The 25,382-nt window shown below is 44.3% G+C and overlaps 1 protein-coding gene across 1 annotated transcript in view; it reads left to right on the top strand.

Moving 5' to 3' along the window:
• The window catches only part of LOC114647652 (protein jagged-1b), a 254,043-nt gene that overhangs the window by 222,598 nt on the left and 6,063 nt on the right, over positions 1 to 25,382 (top strand). Inside the window, exon 11 of the mRNA XM_051919226.1 lies at positions 22,069 to 22,213. Within this exon, the coding sequence (XP_051775186.1) occupies positions 22,069 to 22,213 (145 nt within the window). The remainder of the gene's footprint in view (positions 1 to 22,068; positions 22,214 to 25,382) is intronic.

Below are 25,382 nucleotides of genomic sequence, written 5' to 3' on the forward strand. Positions count from 1 at the left end.
AAAATGTCGATCTCTGGTTTTCGACAGATCTCCATGTTTTAGAGTCCCCTGATACCAAACACATCAACATCTTGTTGATGTGTGTCTGTCTGTGTGTCTAAAACACCTGGGAAGAAAAATACCAAACATGAAACTTCAGCCTGTTATGAGACGACGATGTGCTGATTAGTTTTTGAGCCAAATTGTGCAAGAGAACAAGGCACTCTGGAGGAATCCTCAAATACTGTAATTCTGCAATTAATTAGGAATTCTTCTTGTGAATTGCTATCATAATGACCTATTTTATGATCAGAAAGATCAGAGCAGTAAAAAATTACTGACATATTATAGAATAGATAGATAGATAGATAGATAGATAGATAGATAGATAGATAGATAGATAGATAGATAGATAGATAGATAGATAGATAGATAGATAGATAGATAGATAGATAGATAGATAGATAGATAGATAGATAGATAGATAGATGGGGAGTGGCAGCAGGCACTCGTTGGGATGCACCAGGAGCACATCCGGGTGGGTTTAAAAAGGGTCGCCTCCCTCCATTCAATGGCTGGAGTCGGGTGGAAGAGGACGGAACTCGGAGGAGAGAAGTGGAGTGGAGGTGGACTAGATAAGAGAGAGAGGCATTGTGAAGAGGCCTGGACTTTGTGGGTGATTGGTGCATGGGCACTGGGTTGTGTGTGGCATATTTGTAAATATTGTAAATAAAGCGTGTGTGGTGACTTATAATGATGTCTGCCTGTCTGTGTCTGTGTCTGTCTGTTCCCCACAATAAATAGATAGATAGATAGATAGATAGATAGATAGATAGATAGATAGATAGATAGATAGATAGATAGATAGATAGATAGATAGATAGATAGATAGATAGATAGATAGATAGATAGATAGATAGATAGATACTTTATTAATCCCAAGGGGAAATTCAAATACTCCAGCAGCAGCATACTGATAAAAACAATATTAAATTAAAGAGTGATAACAATGCAGGTATAACAGACAATAACTTTGAATATTGTTAACGTTTACCCCCCCGGGTGGAATTGAAGAGTCGCATAGTTTGGGGGAGGAACGATCTCCTCAGTCTGTCAGTGGAGCAGGACGGTGACAGCAGTCTGTCGCTGAAGCTGCTCCTCTGTCTGGAGATGATCCTATTCAGTGGATGCGGTGGATGATTGACAGGAGTCTGCTCAGCGCCCGTCGCTCTGCCACGGATGTCAAACTGTCCAGCTCCGTGCCTACAATAGAGCCTGCCTTCCTCATCAGTTTGTCCAGGCGTGAGGCGTCCTTCTTCTTTATGCTGCCTCCCCAGCATAGTTTGGGTAACTTGGTTCCTAGGGCGCAAAGCCTACTGACGCTCACATCCAAATTTTTTTTTTCCCAGGATGCTGTGGCAGAGGCCTATGCCTATATGATAAATTATGAAATCTGTGATGATGCCAGTCCCCTACAGACTCCCTCCTCCCACATGGGTGTCTGTTGAAACCAACACCGTCGATAGTTATGACTGAGATGAGCTGACAAATGAGGACAAATCTCATTGACACCAGGGGATGGTGTAAAATGCTGAGGTGTTTTTATTATAAAAAAGAAAACAATCCAAAACAAAAGTAAAACCAAATGTGTCCATTGTGCAGGGTTCAAAAAAACCAAATCCATAAAATCAGTGAAACGTGCAGATAAAACCAATAAATAAATCCATTAAAATAGGTTAAAGTACAGTCTCTCTTCACCCAATCGCAGCCCACCACCTTCTGCCTCCCTGGCTCACCCATCACAGGCGTTGCCGGCAGAGCCTCTGCAGCACAAACTCCATTCTGCCGACCCCCGTCTTGGCTGTCACCACACTGTGCAGCCAGACCATCCGAGGTCCACACACCTCTCCCGTCTTCCTTCACGCTCCCTCAGCTGCTCCTCGGATCCATTGGGAGGTCTTACTTACTTTACAACTGAACACCAGCAAAACCAAGGAGCTGGTGGTGGATTTTAGGAGGCCCAGGACCCTCATAGACCCCTTGATCATCAGAGGTGACTGTGTGCAGAGGGTGCAGACCTATAAATACCTGGGAGTGCAGCTGGATGATAAACTGGACTGGACTGCCAATACTGATGTTCTGTGTAAGAAAGGACAGAGCCGACTATACTTCCTTAGAAGGCTGGCGTCCTTCAACATCTGCAATAAGATGCTGCAGATGTTCTATCAGACGGTTGTGGCGCGAGCCCTCTTCTACACGGTGGTGTGCTGGGGAGGCAGCATAAAGAAGAGGGACGCCTCACGCCTGGACAAACTGGTGAGGAAGGCAGGCTCTATTGTAGGCATGGAACTGGACAGTTTGACATCTGTGGCAGAGCGACAGACACTGAGCAGGCTGCTGTCAATTATGGAGAATCCACTGCATCCACTGAACAGGATCATCTCCAGACAGAAGAGCAGCTTCAGAGATAGACTGCTGTCACTGTCCTGCTCCACTGACAGACTGAGGAGATCGTTCCTCCTCCAAACTATGCGACTCTTCAATTCCACCGGGGGGGGTAAACGTTAACAATATTCAAAGTTATTGTCTTTTTTTACCTGCATTTTTATTACCCTTTAATTTAATATTGTTTTTTTGTATCAGTATGCTGCTGCTGGAGTATGTGAATTTCCCCTTGGGATTAATAAAGTATCTATCTATCTATCTATCTATCTATCTATCTATCTATCTATCTATCTATCTATCTATCTATCTATCTATCTATCTATCTATCTATCTATCTATCTATCTATCTATCTATCTATCTATCTATCTATCTATCTATCTATCTATCTATCTATCTATCTATCTATCTATCTATCTATCTATCTATCTATCTATCTGTGCTGTCTGTCTGTCTATCTATCTACTTCTCGCTCACCATACTCTACTCACTTAGTCAGTGGGGTGAACCAGCCCCTAGAGTGCCTCAGCCTGCGTTCCCTCATGGAGCCCCAGCTCGTGCTTCTTTCTCCTTCCTGGTGTCTGGATCATCTCCCCTGACTGCCTTTTTCCATCCTTTAACATCTTTCTTTTACATCTCCCCCATGTTCCTCTCTTTCTTTTATATCTCCCTCTGTGCCGGCCCATGTATATATATATATATATATATACACACACCTGTCTCTGTGGGCACAGCGCCTTAATTACACGCCACAGGAAGCCAATTAAGCAATTGAGAACGATGGCACCCGCACATGCAGCGCGACTTGTCCCAACTACCTCATTAACTCCCCGCAGTTGTGCAATCGTGCCCACGGAGAGTGGCACGGGTTTATGGATTTAAAACCTGGCCATTTTGTTGTAGCCGTGGACCTCCTATACCACAAATTCTATCAAAACTTGTGATAAAAGAGCACCACCAGAGAAGATCCTCAGCACTTGGTGAGGTCTACAAATCGCAGACTTCAAGCAGTTATTGCATGCAAGGGATATGTGACAAAGTCCTAAATGTGACGGCTTTAATAGACCCACCATTGCTGTGTCCCACTCATTATGGTGCCCTGAAATACGCACCATGTAGATAAAGTGTTGTCATTTCTACATGGTGTCACCAAAATGTCTGCCAATCCCCTTCAATGAAAGTTGGCCTTGTGCACTTTAATTACGATATCTGAATTTTTTGATTTGTAATTTTAAACTCAGGACCAGAGGGCTAAATCAAGGAAGAATGGGTCTTTGTCCCAAACATTATGTGACAAATAAACCCCTAGAATTAACGTTTCATCATCACTAGCATGTAACACAGAAGTGGCTGATATTCTGGGGCTGTGGCCCTAAAGGATCGTGTAGGTGGAGTTGTATAATCAGCAGAGTAAAGGTGGCGAAGTGCTAAGAGGCATGTGTGCCAGGCTGAAATGGGCATGATGCCAAAACTTAAGCTGGCTAAATACTGGGAAACAAGTTTGGATGAGTTTGGCATATTTTCATGTAGCTCTTCACCAAGAGTTCAATGACAAAGAAGACGTAACATTTATGTGTGGCTCGCTGGGTCCCTCTTAATCTTAATGCTGTAAGACAGTTGGCGCCTAGTTGTATGGCATGGTAACGGGGGGGGGGAAAGAACACAGGATGGCTGTATGAGGTGTTGAAGGGGGCAGCTGGGTCACCCCTTTTAATTACAAGTGCAAAATTTAACATAAGTAGCCTGTTTGGCTCCACTTAAAGTGGCTCTTATGAGCGGGTCATGGCATCAGAGCTCGTCCGCAATGCAGTCCGGGTCCAAATGACATGCTGACATAATTGGTGGGGGGGGGGAGCGTTGGATTTTAATAGCTCTTAGGCCGGAAGGGGAGGGGTTAATTTCTCTCAAGGGGCGTCTCCTTGTAGCTGTGGAGGACAAAACTGTGAGTGGCAGTGCCCCCTCTCTCCCTGGCAGGGTGAGCCCTGAAGGTGTCGCTCTGGCAGTGGGCAAATGAAAAGTCAACTCTTTTACAAAAGAAAAAACGGAGGTGCAACTTATTTTCATGCATTTGTTTTAAACCTGGAGTGGGTGCCACACTTTATTAGAGACTAGCTGTGCTACCCGTCTAAGACGGGCCAATATCTAAATAATCAAAGCAGACCTCGTGTTTTTAACTTCTTAGATGGGTTGTCCATTTGGTCTGGCATAAGAATAGGCAGCCAATCCCATTCCTAATCGTCCATTTTCACCTCTTCCTCTCCACACTCACTCGTCAAACTGACCACTCTTAAAGTAAAAAGTGTTTTACTGTGAAAATGCGGTGGTGGTCTGGTTTAACAACTGTAGCCTAGTCATGTCAAGGCTTTGGGCTCCCGACGTGTGTGGCAATCGAGTGTTATTTTCAACCATTGCTCACAACGTGAAGTTATCAGCCATTAGCATTACAGCTATAAACCACATTCAGGTGGCACAAGCAGGTGCAAGAAAGTCATCACCACGCTGCTATTGCCGGTGGATAATGTTGGTGTTGCTGTGTTAATCCCAAATTACCAAAGTTCTGCAGCTTTTAGTTTGCTTCATAGGATTGTGTAACACATGTTCAAATACTTCCACAGACCAAATATCTTCATTTTAAAAGTCAGTCAGTCATTATCCAACCCACTATATCCTAACTACAGGGTCACGGGGGTCTGCTGAAGCCAATCCCAGCCTGCACAGGTCGCAAGGCAGGAACAAATCCCGGGCAGGGCGCCAGCCCACCGCAGGGCACACACTAGGGACAATTTAGGATCGCCAGTCCATCTAACCTGCATGTCTTTGGACTGTGGGAGGAAACCCACACAGACACGGGGAGAACATGCAAACTCCACGCAGGGAGGCGAACCCAGGTCTCCTTACTGTGAGGTACTGCGCCTCCATGCCACCCTCATTTTAAGAGTTTTAGCAAAATTCAAAGCAAAACATTTCACACAAGAAAAGGAGAAAAACCGCTATTAAAGAAAAGAAAAGTTCTGCTTAAGACTTGTTTATCATGTTTCATTCCTCTTGGTTTGGTTGTACTGTCGTACTTTAGGCACGTTAAGCACGGTCAGAAAACTGGGTGCCAATCTGCTATTTTCAAACATATCTAACAGTCCATGCCAACTCCTAACTGACTTAATTAACTCTCTGTTTTACAATTATAGCTGAGAAAGTTCCAAAGTCGTGGCCAAAAGTTTGGAGAATGACACAAGTGTTGGTTTTCACAAAGTTTGCTGCTTCAGTGTTTTTAGATCTTTTTGTCAGATGTTTCTCTGGTACACTGAAGTAGAATTACAAGCATTTCATAAGTTTCAAAGGCTTTTACTGACCATTACATTACGTTTATGCACAGAGTCAATATTTACAGTGTTGGCCCTTCTTTCTTTTTCATTGGCTCTGTTATTCGCCCAGGCATGCTGTCAGTCAACTTCTGGGTCAAATCCTGACTGATGGCAGCCCATTCTTGCATAATCAATGCTTGGAGTTTGTCAGAATTGGTGGCTTTTTGTTTGTCCACCCGCCTCTTGAGGATTGACCACAAGTTCTCAGTGGGAAGTTTCCTGGCCATGGACCCAAAATGTCGATGTATTGCTCCCCGGGCCACTTAGTTATCACTTTTTCCTTATGACATGGTGCTCCATCATGCTGGAAAAGGCATTGTTGGTCACCAAACTGTTCTTGGATGTTTGGGACAAGTTGTTCTCGGAGGATGTTTTGATCTCATTCATGACTGTTGTGATAATTGCCCGGACACCACCAGTCGGAGACCAAATCTTTATCCAAATTATACTTTATTTTCTTCCACACAACAACACAACTCAGTCCCGCACAACTCACACAGTGCTTCTAGCCCCAGTCTCCCTTCTCCTGGGCCTTCTCTCTCCTTGTCCCTGGGCCACCTGAACTCTCTCTCCAGGAGCTTCGTCCTGCTCCTGCTCCCGACTCCAGCTCCCTGATTGGAGGGAGGCGGCCCCTCTTATCCTCACCCGGATGAGCTCCAGCTGCTCTACATAACGTCACGTCCTGGTGTGGCAGAAGCATCAGGAAAGCACCCGGAAGCACTCTGGGTGACCCTGGAAGGATCGTCCTCCATGATTGTGGCGGAAGTAAATAAGTCCTGGGCTCCATGAGGCTCGGGGCGCCCCCTGGTGGTGACCAGAGGCCCCAACGGTCTTGAGACTCCGTGCTCCCCTTCCGTGGGCCTCTTCTACTCCAGGGCAGTTGCCCCCTCGTGGCCCGGAGGACAAATATGCCACGACCTAGTCCTTCCAGGCGTCCCGGCCGGGTCTGACCCCCAGCCATGTACGACACTGTGTTCTTAGGCAAAATTGTGAGCGAGCCCTGCACTCCCTTGGCTGAGAAGCAACCCCAGACATGAATAGTCCCAGGATGCTTTACTGTTGGCCTGACACAGGAATTCATCAGAGAAAATGACTTTACCTCAGCAGTCCAATCCCAGAATCTCAGTCTGTCCCTGATGTTTTTCTTGGCTTCTCTGCTGCCCTTCTTGACATCAGGCCATCCTCCAAAAGTCTTCACCTCACTCACACCTGTCTGCGGCCATTCCTGAGCAAGCTTTACACTGGTGGTGCCCCCCAATCCCACAGCTGAATCAACTTTACGAGATGGTCCTGGTGCTTGCTGGACTTTCTTGGGCACCCTGAAGCCTTCTTCAGAACAATTGAACCTCTCTGTTTAAACTCAATCAGCATAACAGAGTGATCTCCAGCCTTGTCCTCGTCGACACTCTCACCCGTGTTAACTGAAATGATGTCAGCAGGTCATTTTGTGACAGGGCTGGCATGCAGTGGAAATGGGTTTTTTGGGATGAAGTTCATTTTCAGGGCAAAGAGGGACTTTGCAATTAATTGCAATTCATTTGATCACTCTTTCGTAACATTCTGGAGTAGATGCAAATTGCCATCATTAAAACTTAGGCAGCAAACTTTGTGAAAATTAATATTTGTGTCATTCTCAAAACTTTTGGCCACGACTGTATTTCTTGTTAACTTACCGGGAGTATAAGACTATACCATCCGCCCATCCATTTTCCAACCCGCTGAATCCGAACACAGGGTTTTGGGGTCTGCTGGAGTCAATCCCAGCCAGCACAGGGCACAAGGCAGGAATTAATCCCAGGCAGGGCGCCAACCCACCACAGGACACACACACACCAAGCACACACACACTAGGGACAATTTAGAATCGCCAATCCACCTAACCTGCATGTCTTTGAACTGTGGGAGGAAACCCACGCAGACACGGGGAGAACATGCAAACTCCACGCAGGGAGGCGAACCCAGGTCTCCTAACTGCAAGGCAGCAGCACTACCCACTGTGCCACTGTGCCACCCACACTATACCATATTCTTTTTTTTTTTAATTTTATTGATTTTATTGTCATCATTTCATACAAATAGATCAATTTTTACAAAAAATAGGATTGAAGACAAATCAAATAAATAAATTGATGAGTTTAATAGGCAGATAAAGATAAATGGAGAAGAAAAAGAAATGGGAAGAGAATCTGCTTCCTCAGTGCTTTAAGAGCTTATTCTAAAATATTATTGATTAGATTCTGTCAGGTTCTGTATATAAAACACTAGCTGTCCCCCGCAGCTCTGCCCGCGTAGTACTGAGACAGGACAGTGAGGAGGACCCTGCCCGGCTCCCCACTCCTGACGTCACACTTCCCCTTCCCCTCGCCCCGCAGTCTCTGTCTCAGATTAGCGCGAGTATATCGCTCCTGCAAGCAAACTATGATTCTTAGCGCAATGAGAGAGAAGTCGCGAAATCAACCGGAATGTTCAAGCAAATTATAGAAAAAAATGATCTAAATCCGTTAAGTAGTTCTCTCGTTCGCTAGCTAAGAGGAAGTAAGATACACACCCTGAGGCTGGCGCGTGAGTGAGGAAGGCCCCCCGCCCGGCTCCCTAATCCTGAGGTCCCGCTCCTCCTCCCCTCGGCCCACAGCCACTTTCTCAGATTCGTGCGAATAAATCGGTGCCGCAACTGAACTATAATACTTAACATGATGAGAGAGAAGTCATAAAATCAACTGGAATGTTCAAGAGAATTATAGAAAAAAACCCGATCTAAATCCGTTGAGTAGTTCTCTCGTGAAAAGCGGACAGACAGACAGACAGAAAGACAGACAGACGCTGGATTTTATATATATAGAGATGAGACAATTATATTCTATCGAAATTAAGCAAACACTTATATGAATTTAACATTAAACATTCACTTTTTCTAAATTGGCCCTAGTGTGTGCTTGGTGTGAATGTGACCTGCGGTGGGCTGGCACCCTTCCCGGGGTTTGTTTCATGCCCTGTGTTGGCTGGGATTGACTCCAGCAGACCCCCGTGACCCTGTAGTTAGGATATAGCGGGTTGGATAATGGATGGATGGATGGACATTCACTTTTCTAGGATTGGCTCTTCAAGTTGGATAACAGGCAAAGGCTGATTAGACCAATTTTATTATTTTTAGACCCTCATTTGGTGTTTTTAATAAAAAATATATATATTTTTCTAACCTTCTTGTACATGTTTTGCCTATGTTTACATTTTTCTTCCTAACACTAGCAACCAGACAGACAGACACAGACCCTTTTATAGTGGTCCCCTTTTTTATTGTGGGGACTCCAGGAACACACCCAGCCTTGACCTCGCACACACACACTCATACACAGAGACTGAGAAATTGTAATAAATATATTAATCTAATTAATTAATTAATTAATTAAAATTAATAATATTAATTTGTGAATTTCCCCTTGGGATTAATAAAGTATCTATCTATCTATCTATCTATCTATCTATCTATCTATCTATCTATCTATCTATCTATCTATCTATCTATCTATCTATCTATCCTCTTCCGCTTATCCGAGGTCGGGTCGCGGAGGGCAGCAGCTTGAGCAGAGATGCCCAGACTTCCCTCTCCCCGGCCACTTCTTCTAGCTCTTCCGGGAGAATCCCGAGGCGTTCCCAGGCCAGCCGGGAGACATAGTCCCTCCAGCGTGTCCTGGGTCTTCCCCGGGGCCTCCTCCCGGTTGGACGTGCCTGGAACACCTCACCAGGGAGGCGTCCAGGAGGCATCCTGATCAGATGCCCGAGCCACCTCATCTGACTCCTCTCGATGCGGAGGAGCAGCGGCTCTACTCTGAGCCCCTCCCGGATGACTGAGCTTCTCACCCTATCTTTAAGGGAAAGCCCAGACACCCTGCGGAGGAAACTCATTTCAGCCGCTTGTATTCGCGATCTCGTTCTTTCGGTCACTACCCATAGCTCATGACCATAGGTGAGGGTAGGAACATAGATCGACCGGTAAATTGAGAGCTTTGCCTTATGGCTCAGCTCCTTTTTCACCACGACAGATCGATGCAGAGCCCGCATCACTGCGGACGCCGCACCGATCCGCCTGTCGATCTCACGCTCCATTCTTCCCTCACTCGTGAACAAGACCCTGAGATACTTGAACTCCTCCACTTGAGGCAGGATCTCGCTCCCAACCCTGAGAGGGCACTCCACCCTTTTCCGGCTGAGGACCATGGCCTCGGATTTGGAGGTGCTGATTCCCATCCCAGCCGCTTCACACTCAGCTGCGAACCGATCCAGAGAGAGCTGAAGATCACGGCCTGATGAAGCAAACAGGACAACATCATCTGCAAAAAGCAGTGACCCAATCCTGAGCCCACCAAACCGGACCCCCTCAACACCCTGGCTGCGCCTAGAAATTCTGTCCATAAAAGTTATGAACAGAATCGGTGACAAAGGGCAGCCCTGGCGGAGTCCAACTCTCACTGGAAACGGGTTCGACTTACTGCCGGCAATGCGGACCAAGCTCTGACACCGGTTGTACAGGGACCGAACCGCCCTTATCAGGGGGTCCGGTACTACATACTCCCGGAGCACCCCCCTTCAGGATTCCCCGAGGGACACGGTCGAACGCCTTTTCCAAGTCCACAAAACACATGTAGACTGGTTGGGCGAACTCCCATGCACCCTCCAGGACCCTGCTAAGGGTGTAGAGCTGGTCCACTGTTCCGCAACCAGGACGAAAACCACACTGTTCCTCCTGAATCCGAAGCTCGACTATCCGACGGGCCCTCCTCTCCAGAACCCCTGAATAGACTTTTCCAGGGAGGCTGAGGAGTGTGATCCCTCTGTAGTTGGAACACACCCTCCAGTCCCCCTTCTTAAAGAGGGGGACCACCACCCCGGTCTGCCAATCCAGAGGCACTGTCCCTGATGTCCATGCGATGTTGTAGAGACGTGTCAACCAAGACAGCCCTACAACATCCAGAGCCTTTAGGAACTCTGGGCGTATCTCATCCACCCCTGGGGCCCTGCCACCAAGGAGTTTGGTGGTATCTATCTATCTATCTTAATCAAATAACGAAAAAAAGAACACACAATATAACAAAAATCACATACGCAAAGGGGCCCGAGCTCCCCAACCAGTATGAACTCACACAGTCAAGCACAGTCATCCTGCCAGAAACTCTAATCCGAGGTGGTATTAAGGTGGATTTATACCTCATTCAATTCAACCTTGAGAACAAAACCTGAATATCATACTTTTTCTTTTTCTGGGATCAGAATCCTTTTAGTGAGTGATGGCTGGAACAGCTGCTCCTGGATCTCTTATGACCAGGACTCATTTGGACCAGATATTGAAACATGTCAAGTGTCTACACATGTACTGCAACTGTCCCGACCAGCACGGGTCACCACCGGCACTTCAGAACAGGCCATCCACTTGAATCTAAGCACGTTTGGGCTCAACCAGACAGTGGCGTAGCTGGAGTTTGCGCCACTCGGGGCAGGGCAGGGCTTCAATTTGCTACCCTCCAGCGTATCTGAATATGTTAACCTATTTAAATAGAAAATTAAAATGACGTATGGAGAAAAATTAAGATACATTTTGCATATATTTATTTATATATAGAGAAACAGCAATATTTTTCACATACAGTATAATTATTTATAAGCATCAACTAGACAAGAATACAGTATAGACGCACTGATAAGCCGTGTTCTGATTATTAGTTTAATATAATTACTCTGTGAAAACCAGAACCAGTGTGGTGTACAAGCGATAGGTGGGGATGAGCAAGAACGCATTCAGATTGTTAACGAAACGAAATTATACATTGCGAATTAGTTGTTTATCTTCCTAGAAATTATTATCGGTGTAATGTTTCTGTTAATTTTTGTTATTGCCTCCTGATGCCGCCACTGAAGGACCGTCTGAAAATGATTTTTGAAGCATTTGTGGATGAAAATCAGAGAATTTGACTTTTTTCATTCACGAGTGATATTTTTCCGAACCCTGCTGCTTACACGTGAAGTGTTCTGAGCCTTTTGGCCAATAATGCCGCCCCCAAAAATGTGCCGCCCGGGGCGGACCGCCGCCTCCGCCCACCCATAGCTACGCCACTGCAACCAGGACTTGGATGGGAGACCATCTAGAAGAGTCTTGGGTTGCTACAGGAAGAGGTGATGGTGAGACCATCAGGAGGCCCTATGTGGATCCCAATGCCTTCCGTGTAGTGACAGAAACACCTTCGCCCTTCAGATGAGAAATCTGAAGGTGGTCCTTACTCCTTTTGAACATACGTAGGGTGTTCCCAAGGTGTAACACCATGGCTGATGAAGGGGCCTTAGCTGCCTCGAAAGCTTGCATTTGTAATTTATTTAGTTAGCTAATAAAAGGTGTCATTTCACCCTACTTTCTCCTGTATCAATCTATGGCTAACACGGTACAACACTTTGAACATGGAAGATCCCTGAGTATTTTTCAAAAACAATAGGGCGTTTCCTAATGTCCTGACTGAATTGCCCAACATGGCCTGGTCATTCTGGCCTCCTACTTGTCCCCCTTACTCTTTCTGGCTAACTATCTCTGTCACCCCTTCACCACCTAATAGCTAATGTGTGGTGAGCAGACTGGCATGTGAATGGCTGCCGTCCCATCATTAAGGTGGATTCTACACATTGGCAGTGGTTGAAGTGACTCCCTACTGCAGAGATCCCCAACTCTGGTACTGGAGGGCCGCAGTGGCTGCAGGTTTTCATTCTAACCCTTTTATTAATTGGTGACCAGTTTTAGCTGCTAATGAACTCCTTCTCCTTTCATTTTAATTGACTTGTTTTTTTAAGATTCATTCCTCTGAATTGCTTCATTTCTTTCTTTAAATGGCACCCAAACAGAAATGAAATGTGAAGTGAGGGGGCCGACAGAAGACCAACTAAGTCAGGGCCTCAAACTCCAACTTCATTAGGCTCTGATTCTTGCTGTTAGTTAAAGTCGTTCTTTAATTCCATGGCTTGTTGCTGCTCTCGTTTTGCATTAGCAGACATTTCTGAAATTGTGGATTTTCTCTTTTCTAAGAGCTCTAATAAAACGTTTTGTGGACCTGAGCAGATCAACATTCCTGAGACCTTCACCTTTCTTTATTTTCAGATACTGTATGATGGTCACCGTTTGCTGGTCCTGTTTTGGCTCATTTTGTATCTCATTATTGTTTGGCTGCTACTTAAGGAAAAAGAAACAATTAAAGGGTCTGAGTCTTCAAGAGCAAGCCAGTTACAATTAATTCAAAAGAAGTTAATCAACAGCAAAAACAGGTCACTAATTAAGAAAATTTAACACCACATAATATTCTCAAGTTCAAGGTTTCAGGGGCAGCAGAGTCTATCCTGGCAGCGTCTTCAGCAAGGCAGGATCAAACCCTAGAGAAAGCTTAGTCTCAGCGCCTCCTCACAGAAACACCCCAAACCTCCATATTAGAAACCCCATTAATCTAGCAGGCTTATCTCTGGAATGAGAATAAAGGACTGTAGCACCACAAGAAAAACCCAAAATCCACATACACAGCATGTGGACGCTAGATTTGAACCCAGAGCCTTGGATCTGAAAGGCAGACACACAAATCCCTGCATCAGTGTGCTGTCCACAAGGTTAGAATGAAAACCTGCAGCCACTGCGGCCCTCCAGGACCAGAGTTTGAGACAACTGCCCTACCGTCTATGATAAAAGCGCTATATAAATGTATCTAACTGACTAACTATCGATACCACCAGATGTCTTAACTCCTGGCTCACATCTAGAAACCCTGTGATGAAAACCCTTCTCTGTTGCTTGTGTTTGTAATCATTTCCATTTGGTCACTATAAACAGTTTATAATCAGGTGAAAGTACAGACTTTGGTTTCTTGTTAAACCAAGAATTCAATCCAAAAATTCAGTTTCTCCAAAAGCATCATGGTCCAAGATTGCACCGGTTGCCACTCTCATCCATTGATCAGTATCACAATCTCTCCTTATGAAGAAGACTCCAAGCTTCAACATATTTGTTGCTAAAGACAGCGGCTCCATTCTTATGTGGAGAAAGAGATGTACTCTTTTCTGGCTTAGATCTGTGCTCCTCAGAACTCTCGTGTCCTACCTCATTACAATCATCATGGTGAGTCAGGGAGGACTGACAGTCCTGAACAGACACAATGGCATCTTAAAATTCTAAACTTAGCAAAGCCTGAACCAGTGGTCCTCAAACTGGGTACCTGCACGTCACATACATGAGTCAAGTGATTTTCAGGGTGATAGTCATTGCATCTGAACAAAGTGATGTTTGAATTGCACGGTTATGGTAATGCATTATATTCCTAACTAGGTGATTACCCAGTGGCTTCGCTCACTGAGTGCAAGGGAAAAAAATAAAATGCAGTCTATAAGTTATTAAACAATAAAACATTAACATTTAAGAAGTAAAGATACATTGAGCACTACTGGAGTGGTTTCGGGTAAACTACATTTTAAAGGCGCTATAACACAACAGTGGGTGGCACGGTGGCGCAGTGGGTAGCGCTGCTGCCTCGCAGTTGGGAGATCTGGGGACCTGGGTTCGATTCCCGGGTCCTCCCTGCGTGGAGTTTGCATGTTCTCCCAGTGTCTGCGTGGGTTACCTCCGGGCGCTCCGGTTTCCTCCCACATTCCAAAGACATGCAGGTTAGGTGGATTGGCGATTCTAAATTGGCCGTAGTGTGTGCTTGGTGTGTGGGTGTGTTTGTGTGTGTCCTGCGGTGGGTTGGCACCCTGCCCAGGATTGTTTCCTGCCTTGTGCCCTGTGTTGGCTGGGTTTGGCTCCAGCAGACCCCCGTGACCCTGTGTTCGGATTCAGCGGGTTGGAAAATGGATGGATGGATATAACACAACAGGTAAGTAGTAGATCCCTTGTGAAAGGAGCTACACAACCGGTGTGGTATAGAAATTACATTTTCTATGTGATCGTCCAAATTTCTGCCTGACAACCTTGCACTTCGTGCCTGTGATTTACTTCTTAAAATGATTAATCACAAAAGCAACCTTGAATGTTGTGGGGTTTTAGTGATCCGAACTTACCTTAAGGGACAGTAAGTAGTCGTGCAGGGCAATTTACAAACAGAGACCTGCTTCGATGGCGCCGATTACACTCATTCGCAAAGATTTCCACTCTCCTAGGAGCCGACGGGGAACTTGAAGTGTCGCAAACAGTGCAAGAAGAGAGGATGCTGCCCGAAACTGTGAAGCTCTCGACTCAGCGGAGCAGCCTGACATTATGCGCCTCCCAGCGTCCAGTTTGTTCTCATGACCCCTCGCTGCTGAAGCCGGTCTCGTCTTCACATTGTTTACAGCTCGGCGCAGTTAAAAAGTAGAAAGACGCAAAGCTGTTTTCCTCATCTCTTCTACTATCAAGTACTGCCAACTAAAAAAAAGTTACAGTGTGGCAGTTTCCGCGACAGGGGAGGGGGAGGGGGCGACGCGGGGCGCACTTCTATGGGATAGATCGGCGTTTTGTGTTAACTTCTTTTCAATATCAATAAAACAACTCTCACACAAATAATAACAATTCGTAAAGATGATATAAAAATGGCGTCCACAAATAAAGTGATTAGTTCCTGTATTATAATATGTTAAGTGGTCATAGGAAATTTCCATATCGTTTGGTCATACGTAATTTCCGTTTCATACGTAATTTCCATATCGCGTGGTCATACGTAATTTCCGTTTCATACGTAATTTCCATATCGCGTGGTCATACGTAATTTCCGTTTCATACGTAATTTCCATATCGCGTGGTCATACGTAATTTCCGTTTCATACGTAATTTCCATATCGTGTGGTCATACGTAATTTCCGTTTCATACGTAATTTCCATATCGTGTGGTCATACGTAATTTCCGTTTCATACGTAATTTCCATATTGCGTGGTCATACGTAATTTCCGTTTCATACGTAATTTCCATATCGTGTGGTCATACGTAATTTCCGTTTCATACGTAATTTCCATATTGCGTGGTCATACGTAATTTCCGTTTCATACGTAATTTCCATATCGCGTGGTCATACGTAATTTCTGTTTCAAACGCGAAAAGAATTTTATATATATAGACTGATCTATAGCAGAGTCGGAGAATATTGAGACTCCATCACTTTATTCACATTTTGTTATGTTGCACCCTTGGGCCAAAATCATTTAAATTCATTTTTTACTTGCATATCATGCAACGGTCAATGCAGAATGATAAAATCAAAAGGATTTTAGAATTTTATAGAATTTTTATTTTTAATAACTTAATAATAACTTTAATAATAACTACCACAAGTATTGAAACTCTTAGATTTTTGCACTTGAAATTTGGCTCAGGTGCATCCCATTCTATTGATCATCAATTGCATGTGGTAAGAAAACCCCCTGTAATTACCGTAAGGGTTTGAACATACCGGCCCATTTGTTTGTGTTAAGAAGTGCATCCATCAATCCATCCTCTTTAGTAGGCAACCTTTTATAATTCCCATCCACTCTTGGAAGACATCAGCCATTGTTAAAACCACATTCTCTGTAAATTATATCTGGAGTTACTATGCAGTCTAAGAATGCAAGAAATGAAAGAGACTTAGTGTGTCTTTCAGTCAAAGGGTTAAGGGTATTAAAAGTCTGTTTTCTTTGAAGGAGTGGCTGGAAATATCATTATTTCAATAATGAGTAAGGGGGGCACCTGGGGAGGAAGATAGGTGTGGACTACAGGCTCGGACAAGAACAGAAGCTCATAAAAAGCATAGTTTGGGAATGATCAGGATAGTGTTGTGTTTCCCTTAAGCTTGGGGAAAAGCGTTTCCGCATTCGTTAATAACACAGAGTGGCCTCTCCTATTGAACACATGCAATCCCGTGAGATCAGCGAGAATAACAGTTTAACAAAAAGAAGCTTGGGAACCCTTCCAAGCAAGTGTCACCGGTGCCCAAATTAAAAAGAGCAGGGCATTTAAACTTCTATACGTGTGTAGATTTCTGGCATGACTTCAATGGCAATTTGCAGACATTGCATACGCCAGGAGCAGGTTGAACTGTACAGCCTGCCATAGGGCAAAAATTTGAGCAACTCAGGTTAGAGTTAGCACAGTTGCTTCCATAAACATGGCACAATGTATACTGGTGTCTAATAAGCCCTCTTGGAGGAGGTGAAGGGTATTAGGAACAGTAAAGTCAAGCTAGAAATAACAGAATACAGAACAACAACATTTCTTTCTGTAGCACATTTTCATACAAATTATGTCACTCAAAGTGCTTTACAAGATGAAGAAAGAGAAAAAAGACAAAATAAATAAGAATTAAAATTAGGGAACACTAATTAACATACAATATAAGTAAGGTCTGATGGCCAGGGAGGACAGAAAAAACAAAAAAAAAACTCCAAATGGCTGGAGAAAAAAATAAAATCTGCAGGGGGTCCAAAGCCACGAGACCACCCAGCCCCCTCTAGGCATTCTACCTGACATCAATGACCTCAATCAGTCCTCATGGTATTCAGGGTTCACATGGACGAACTTGATGATGACGGTCATGTGGACTTCTGGCCTTTAATCCATCAGTGTAGGGACATCATGGTGCTTTGATCAGGTGGTGGTAGTGCAGATCGCCACCACAGAAAACCGGAGAAAGAACAGAGAAGAGAGTAGGGGTTAGAACAGATTTCGGAGCCACCATGAATAATAATGATAATTAATTGAATATACAGAGCATCAGGATTAAACTAAGATAACGCTATGAGAAAGCCATGTTAAAGTAATGTGTTTTCAGCAGTTTTTTAAAGTGCTCCACTGTATTAGCCTGGCAAATTTCTATCGGTCAGCTATTCCAGATTTTAGGTGCAGAAGGCCACCTCAACACTTCTTTTAAGTTTAGCTCTCGGAATTCTAAGCAGACACTCATTTGAAGGTCTAAGGTTACAATTTGGAGTGTAAGGTGTCAGACATTGTGAAATATAAGATGGAGTGAGATTATTGAAGGCTTTGTAAACCATAAGTCAATTCTAAAGGGCACAGGTAACCAGTGTAGTGACGTCAGGACTGGGGTGATGTGCTCAGATTTTCTTTTCCTAGTTAAGATTCTAGCAGCTCCATTCTGCACTAATTGTAACCGATTTATGCCTTTTTTGGGTGGTCCTGAGAGGAGAGCGTTACAATAATCCAGTCGACTGAAAACAAAAGCATGAACTAATGTCTCAGCATCTTGCAATGTTATAAGAGGTCTAACTTTTGCTATATTTATTAAGTGAAAAAATGCTGTCCTAGTAATCTGATTAATATGGTGTTTTGTCTTGGTAGAGTAATATATTGCTGTACTTTCCCCTTTTGTATTATTAATATGTAGCCTTTGTCAGAATGATTTAAATCTCACAGACTTACCACTGTTTATAAGGTACCAGTAAACCCCCAATTCTCTAAAGAATCGCAAATGCAAGAATCAGTTTCTATTCCCTCCAATACGTGGAGGAATGACAAATGATGGAGGGTGGGAGCATCCTGGTAAAGTTTTCATTGAATTAAATACATATATTTGTACTAAAATTAATCAATTTATTAAAACAAAAATTGAATTTTAATTGTTACATCATTTAAGTCCAAAATGTCTTTGAGTTGTTGCACTTATAAATACAAACAATATCGGAGTGGAAAGGTTTAAATGAAGCAAATTGGAAACAAAACATTCATAAAATGGTAAATCCAAAATAGTTAATCAGACTCTGGGAAGCCGCTGGGTTTGACTCTGGGGCACTGAGGCGCTCTGGCACATGCGCCTTGGTGCGTCCTGCGTCCGCCGTCTGTGCATATATTAATAGGCGCCTTCGTTCATTGTTTTTATGCATACGGGCTTGGTTTTGTATTTCTAATCGTTGAGCTCTTTGTTTTTGGAGCCGTGACTCCTTTGCTTCTGCTGTTTCAGAGGCGCGTTGTAGGTGCCTTCGTTCATTGTTTTTATCCATACAGGCTTGTTTTTGTATTTCCGTTAGTTGAGCTGTTTCTTTTTGGAGCCGTGACTTCTTTGCTTCTGGTGTTTCTGAAGCGCGTTGTAGGAGCCTCCGTTTATTGTTTTTATCCATGCAGTCTTGTTTTTGTTTCTCTGTGGCTGTGTCGTTAGGTACAACTCTTAAACTTTTAATACTGAATTACCGTTATGTGATTCAAATATGCCACACTGAGTGCTGGCATAGTGGATTAGAGCAAGTTTAGTTTACAGGTTGTGTTGTTTGGGCGCATCCATGTGGTCTCGTTTTTGTTTCTTTTTTATCCATGCGGTCTCGTTTTTGTTTTTCTGTGGCTGTGTCGTTAGGTAGAAGTTACCGTTATGTGAGTCAAATATGCCACACTGACTGCTGGCACAGTGGATTAGAGCAAGTTTAGTTTACAGGTTGTGTTGTTTGGGCGCATTCATGTGGTCTCGTTTTTGTTTCTTTTTATCCATGTGGTCTCGTTTTTGTTTCTTTTTATCCATGCGGTCTCGTTTTTGTTTCTTTTTATCCATGCGGTCTCGTTTTTGTTTTTCTGTGGCTGTGTCGTTAGGTAGAAGTTACCGTTATGTGATTCAAATATGCCACACTGACTGCTGGCACAGTGGATTAGAGCAAGTTTAGTTTCCAGGTTGTGTTGTTTGGACACATCTATGCGGTCTCGTACAGGTTGTGTTGTTTGGGCGCCACCTACCGACTCTGGGAAGCCGCTGGGTTTGACTCTGGGGCGCTGAGGCGCTCTGGCGCATGCGCCTCGGTGTGTCCTGCGTCCGCCGTCCGTGCATATATAAAACTGTCGTTTAGTAATATAGGTTATAGTATATAACTTCTCCCAACCTTCCTTTCTACATCTATAACCTCAGGCAATTATGTGTTGTAAAAGACAAGCAGGAGTTAAGTTACAATTTAAATAATGTATTATTGATAATATTCATAAATAATAACAATATGCAAAGTACATTTGAATATTGGCAACCATACAACCTGATAAATGGTGATGTGTAGTTTTAGGCGGCACACAGACTTGTTAGTTACTTAAAAATGTCTCTAGTTAAGGCATCATTTGTGGTCAGCTTTCTTCAGAACAGGCCGCATGCCTGTCTCAATATGGCTGCCAAGCTGTGCTCTTCATTGTGTTGTCCTTTTCAGTTCATGCATCATTTTGGTAAGAGAGAGAGAGAGTGAGGGAGTGAGCAAATTTTATAGATTTTTTTGTCCAACCCCTAGAGCCAATAGGGCGTCATGATACTTAAAGGCTTCTGATACAAGCCAGTCCTAAACAGCCATACTTCAGACCAATGGGAGGACAGAACACCTTCACACCTGCCCTCCAAACCATATGTTAAGGTAAAGCTTGGCAGTTAGGCAGCCTGGCTTTCCCGAGAGGGTTGACTGAGAGACTTTAGCAGAGAAACACTTGCCAAGCTGGTTTGAGGCACTTCTCCCAAACCAATAGTTAACCCTAAATTCTTTACCTCTGTCTTGACTTTTAATCCTAATGCATCAAGTTTATTTCTAATAACCTCATTATATCCATTATTGCCAATCACTTAAAGAATGTGAAACAGCAAATGCTCTGAATTTGCATTTTATTGACGGTTATACATGTGAACCTGCCAAACGTAATGGGGACTGCTAAGGAGGTACTGAGCAATTTGGAAATTGTAGAGGGAGAAGTACTGTGTAGATTGCATAGGCTGAAATCCAACAAATCACCGGGGCCAGAAGCCATTTATCATTGAGTGCTTAAGGAGGTTAGTGAGTACAGATATAAAACCTTGGCGCATATCTTTTGAAAATCTCCGCTGTGGATGCTAGGGGTCACTGTTGCCCCTTTAAACCCAACATACCGACACTCACGACATGGGGTAAAAGTATTTTAATTTCTTTTCTTCTCAAAAACAGTGCCCTAAGCACCATCACCATAATAAACAGGCAAACAACACCACAAAGTACAAAATTCCTCTCTCTCTTCTTTCTCCTCCACACTTCCCAGCAAGCTTTGTCCACCTCCACCCGACTCTGGCTCACCTGCTGGGTCTTCAGCAGTCCTTTAAATAGTCCTTGACCCGGAAGTGCTTCTGCTCTTCTTTCCACGTGCCTTGCCATCACTTCCAGGTCAGATGAAGAACTTGAGTTTTTAAGTACCTTGGTGCTTCCATCCTCATGATCCATTAATACTTCCGGGCTAGATGAGAATTTATTCTCCCACCATACCATATTTCCACAGCGTCCCCTGGCGGCACCCATGATACCCAGCAGGGCTGTGTTGCCAAGTTCCATGTCCCATAGTGCCCAGCGGGAATCCAGAGCACCGCTGAAGTCCAGGGGAGCTGCCATTTAGCATCTTGGGGGAGGCAATATCCTCGAAAAGCTGCCTTCCATCTCAGGGGCGTCCTGGCCAGGTTGAGCTGCCGGCCGTCTCTTACACCGCTTAATGGGGTCATTCTTAAACACTGGACTTAACGGAATATATTCCCATTGTATGAAAAGGGCAATTGGGCAGATCTCAAAAACTATAGGTCAGTAAGTTTAACGTGCATCATGGGTAAATTAATGGAAGGAATTATTAAGGAAAAGACTGAGGGTCACATTGCAAGAATGAAAATGGTTTTACGGAAATTTCGCCTCTCACATTTCACCCCCAGCACGTTTTGCCCCTACTACATTTCGCCTCTATGATATTTCTTTCCCACCCCAATAACTTCTAATACCCACACCCAGACGTTTTGAGTTTTGGAAGTTTCTAGAAAAAATAAAGTGAATAATCGTTCTCAGAGTTCAAAACTGACTTTCCTAATTTAAACATTTTTGTAGCAAAATGATAAAAAAGTTAGCAATAGTGCATCACTTAAATGAAACGCTCTGTAAACATATAAGCATTTTTATTTCGATTAAATAAAACCAAACGATTTTACAAAAATTAATATCACATGCCGTTGCGAAAAAACTTAAGTGAAATACAATTATGTGCTAAATTAATATCTTTGTAAATTACTGGCGGTGAAATGTGTTGGGCAACTTATCTGGACGCCGTGAAAATGTGCTATAGAAATACATGTTGTTGTTGTTGTTGTAAACTGGCCCTAGTGTTTGTTGAATGTGTGTGTGTGTGTGTCTGTTTTGCAGTGGTCTGGCACCCTGTGCAGGGTCTGTTCCTGCCTTGTGCCCATTGCTAGCTGGGAATGGCTCCAGTGTGACACTGGTCTGGATTACGCGGGTTAGAAAATGACACGACGAGACAAATCTCTAATTTGCCAGATGTATCCCTTTCTTTTCTCCACTAGGTGGTAGTAGACTTGTGCTCTTCTAGCTCCTGCCAGCAAGGTGCTCCTTGCGAGATTCCAGATGGTGGCTACGGATGTACGTGTCCCGAGGGATCGAGTGAAAAGAACTGTAAGAATGACTCTTGCCACATGTCCTCGTGTTCAGGTGGGTGAGGCAAACTGCTATTGCTTTTGGCTTTAAAAGTGAAGTCTTTGAATGCGCCCGTTTGATTTAATGCAGAAATGACATCCATTAAGATTATTTGGAAATTACAGAGAGCTTTATTGAACAACAGGAAAGCAGGGCTCATGCTTCCCTAGCTGCGTTTCACACCATTTTATGCTACCGTAATTATTTCAGTAAGGTGTTACGAGTGGTATGCGCACACACACGCTGCACGATGTCCTACGGTAGCCACTTCTGCATGTGTCTTGTCCCTCCCTCCTATTGGCTTGTTGTGACTGTCCCTTCTCTTTCTCTTGTGTGACACTTCTCCAAACTCACTTCCTCCTTTCCAGTCACTATGTGGGTTTCTCTGTTAACTTCACTTTTATATTAGCCTGGAGATCAGTTATGATGTTCCAGGTCTTGGACAACTAGGGTGACTGGACAGTAAAGGCGGATAACCATTTTTATAAATACCAGTAATTCCACCGGGGATGCCATTGAGATAAAAGAATTTGCTGTGACGATGCGGGTTCTCTTCAGGCTCCCGACGTCCTAATGGGGGTCCTGAACCCAACACAGTTGATAATGTCACTGAGATGAGCTGACAAGTGGGGACAAATCTCACATGAAGCCAGGGGATATATCCAAAAAGTGCTTAAGTGGTTTTATTAAAACAATCATCAAAACAAACAGTGCAGTGCATCAAGTTTAGTAAATAAATCCATAAAAACAAGTGTCCAGTGGGGATAAAAACCATCCAATGAATAAATCCTTTAAAACTCGAGGTTAAAATACAGAAGTTAAAAATGCAGTCTCACTCCCTTTACTCTCCGGCCCACCTCCGTCGTCTCTTTCTCCCCGGCTCACCCATTATTCGCAGCCGGCGGAGACCAACAGCCACGAGCTCCTTCAGCTAACCTCCGTCTTGGCCTCCTTCTGGACGTCACTGCCAGACCGTCGAGGTCAGCTCTCCTCCCTTGATCTTTCGCGCACCCGCAGTCGCTCCTCAGACCCCACAGGAGGACACCTTTCTGCTCACCCTACTCGCTTGTTTTCAGTGGGGCGAACTAGCCCCTAGAGCGTGTCAGCCTAACGCTCCTGTGTGGGGCCCCAGCTCGTGGTGTCTCCACTTTCCAGGTGGCCAGATCCTCCTCTGGCTTGGACTGCTCTCTCACTTTCTTTAACCTCCTTTTCCTTTCTCATCCATCCATCCATCCATCCATCTTTCTGTTCATATATCTCTTTCCATCGCATTTCTCTGGTGTCAGTACAGTGCATCCGGAAAGTATTCACAGTGCATCACTTTTTCCACATTTTGTTATGTTACAGCCTTATTCCAAAATGGATTAAATTCATTTTTTTCCTCAGAATTCTACACACAACACCCCATAATGACAACGTGAAAAAAGTTTACTTGAGATTTTTGCAAATTTATTAAAAATAAAAAAACTGACAAATCCCATGTACATAAGTATTCACAGCCTTTGCCATGAAGCTCAAAATTGAGCTCAGGCGCATCCTGTTTCTCCTGATCATCCTTGAGATGTTTCTGCAGCTTCATTGGAGTCCACCTGTGGTAAATTCAGTTGATTGGACATGATTTGGGAAGGCACACACCTGTCTATATAAGGTCCCACAGTTGACAGTTCATGTCAGAGCACAAACCAAGCATGAAGTCAAAGGAATTGTCTGTAGACCTCCGAGACAGGATTGTCTCAAGGCACAAATCTGGGGAAGGTTACAGAAAAATTGCTTTGAAGGTCCCAATGAGCACAGTGGCCTGTAAGTGGAAGAAGTTCGAAACCACCAGGACTCTTCCTAGAACTGGCTGGTCATCTAAACTGAGCGATCGGGGGAGAGTCAGGGAGGTGACCAAGAACCCGATGGTCATTCTGTAAGAGCTCCAGAGGTCCTCTGTGGAGAGAGGAGAACCTTCCAGAAGGACAACCATCTCTGCAGCAATCCACCAATCAGGCCTGTATGGTAGAGTGGCCAGATGGAAGCCACTCCTTAGTAAAAGGCACATGACAGCCCGCCTGGAGTTTACCAAAAGGCACCTGAAGGACTCTCAGACCATGAGAAAGAAAATTCTCTGGTCTGATGAGACAAAGATTGAACTCTTTGGTGTGAATGCCAGGCGTCACGTTTGGAGGAAACCAGGCACCGCTCATCACCAGGCCAATACCATCCCTACAGTGAAGCATGGTGGTGGCAGCATCATCCTGTGGAGATGTTTTTCAGCGGCAGGAACTGGGAGACTAATCAGGATAAAGGGAAAGATGACTGCAGCAATGTACAGAGACATCCTGGATGAAAACCTGCTCCAGAGCGCTCTTGACCTCAGACTGGGGCGACGGTTCATCTTTCAGCAGGACAACGACCCTAAGCACACAGCCAAGATATCAAAGGAGTGGCTTCAGGACAACTCTGTGAATGTCCTTGAGTGGCCCAGCCAGAGTCCAGACTTGAATCTGATTGAACATCTCTGGAGAGATCGTAAAATGGCTGCGCACCGATGCTTCCCATCCAACCTGATGGAGTTTGTGAGGTGCTGCAAAGAGGAATGGGCGAAACTGGCCAAGGATAGGTGTGCCAAGCTTGTGGCATCATATTGAAAAAGACTTGAGGCTGTAATTGCTGCCAAAGGTGCATCGACAAAGTATTGAGCAAAGGCTGTGAATACTTATGTACATGGGATTTCTCAGTTTTTTTATTTTTAATAAATTTGCAAAAACCTCAAGTAAACGTTTTTCACGTTGTCATTATGGGGTGTTGTGTGTAGACTTCTGAGGACAAAAATGAATTTAATCCATTTTGGAATAAGGCTGTAACATAATAAAATGTCTGCGGTGGGTTGGCACTCTGTCCGGGATTGGTTCCTGCCTTGTGCCCTGTGTTGGCTGGGTTAGCTCCAGCAGACCCCTGTGACCCTGTGTTCGGATTCAGCAGGTTGGAAAATGGATGGATGGATAACAAAATGTGGAAAAAGTGATGTGCTGTGAATACTTTCCGGATGCACTGTATACACACACACCCACACATCCCCGCGCGCCTCCGTGGGCGCAGCGCCTTAATCACACACCACAGGAAGCCAATGAGGCAATTTAGAACGACTGTATCCACACGTTCAGGTGCGACTCGCGCCAACCACCTCATTAACTCCCCT

The sequence above is a fragment of the Erpetoichthys calabaricus genome, chromosome 1 (assembly GCF_900747795.2).
Source record: "Erpetoichthys calabaricus chromosome 1, fErpCal1.3, whole genome shotgun sequence".
NCBI classification, from domain to species: Eukaryota; Metazoa; Chordata; class Cladistia; order Polypteriformes; family Polypteridae; genus Erpetoichthys; species Erpetoichthys calabaricus.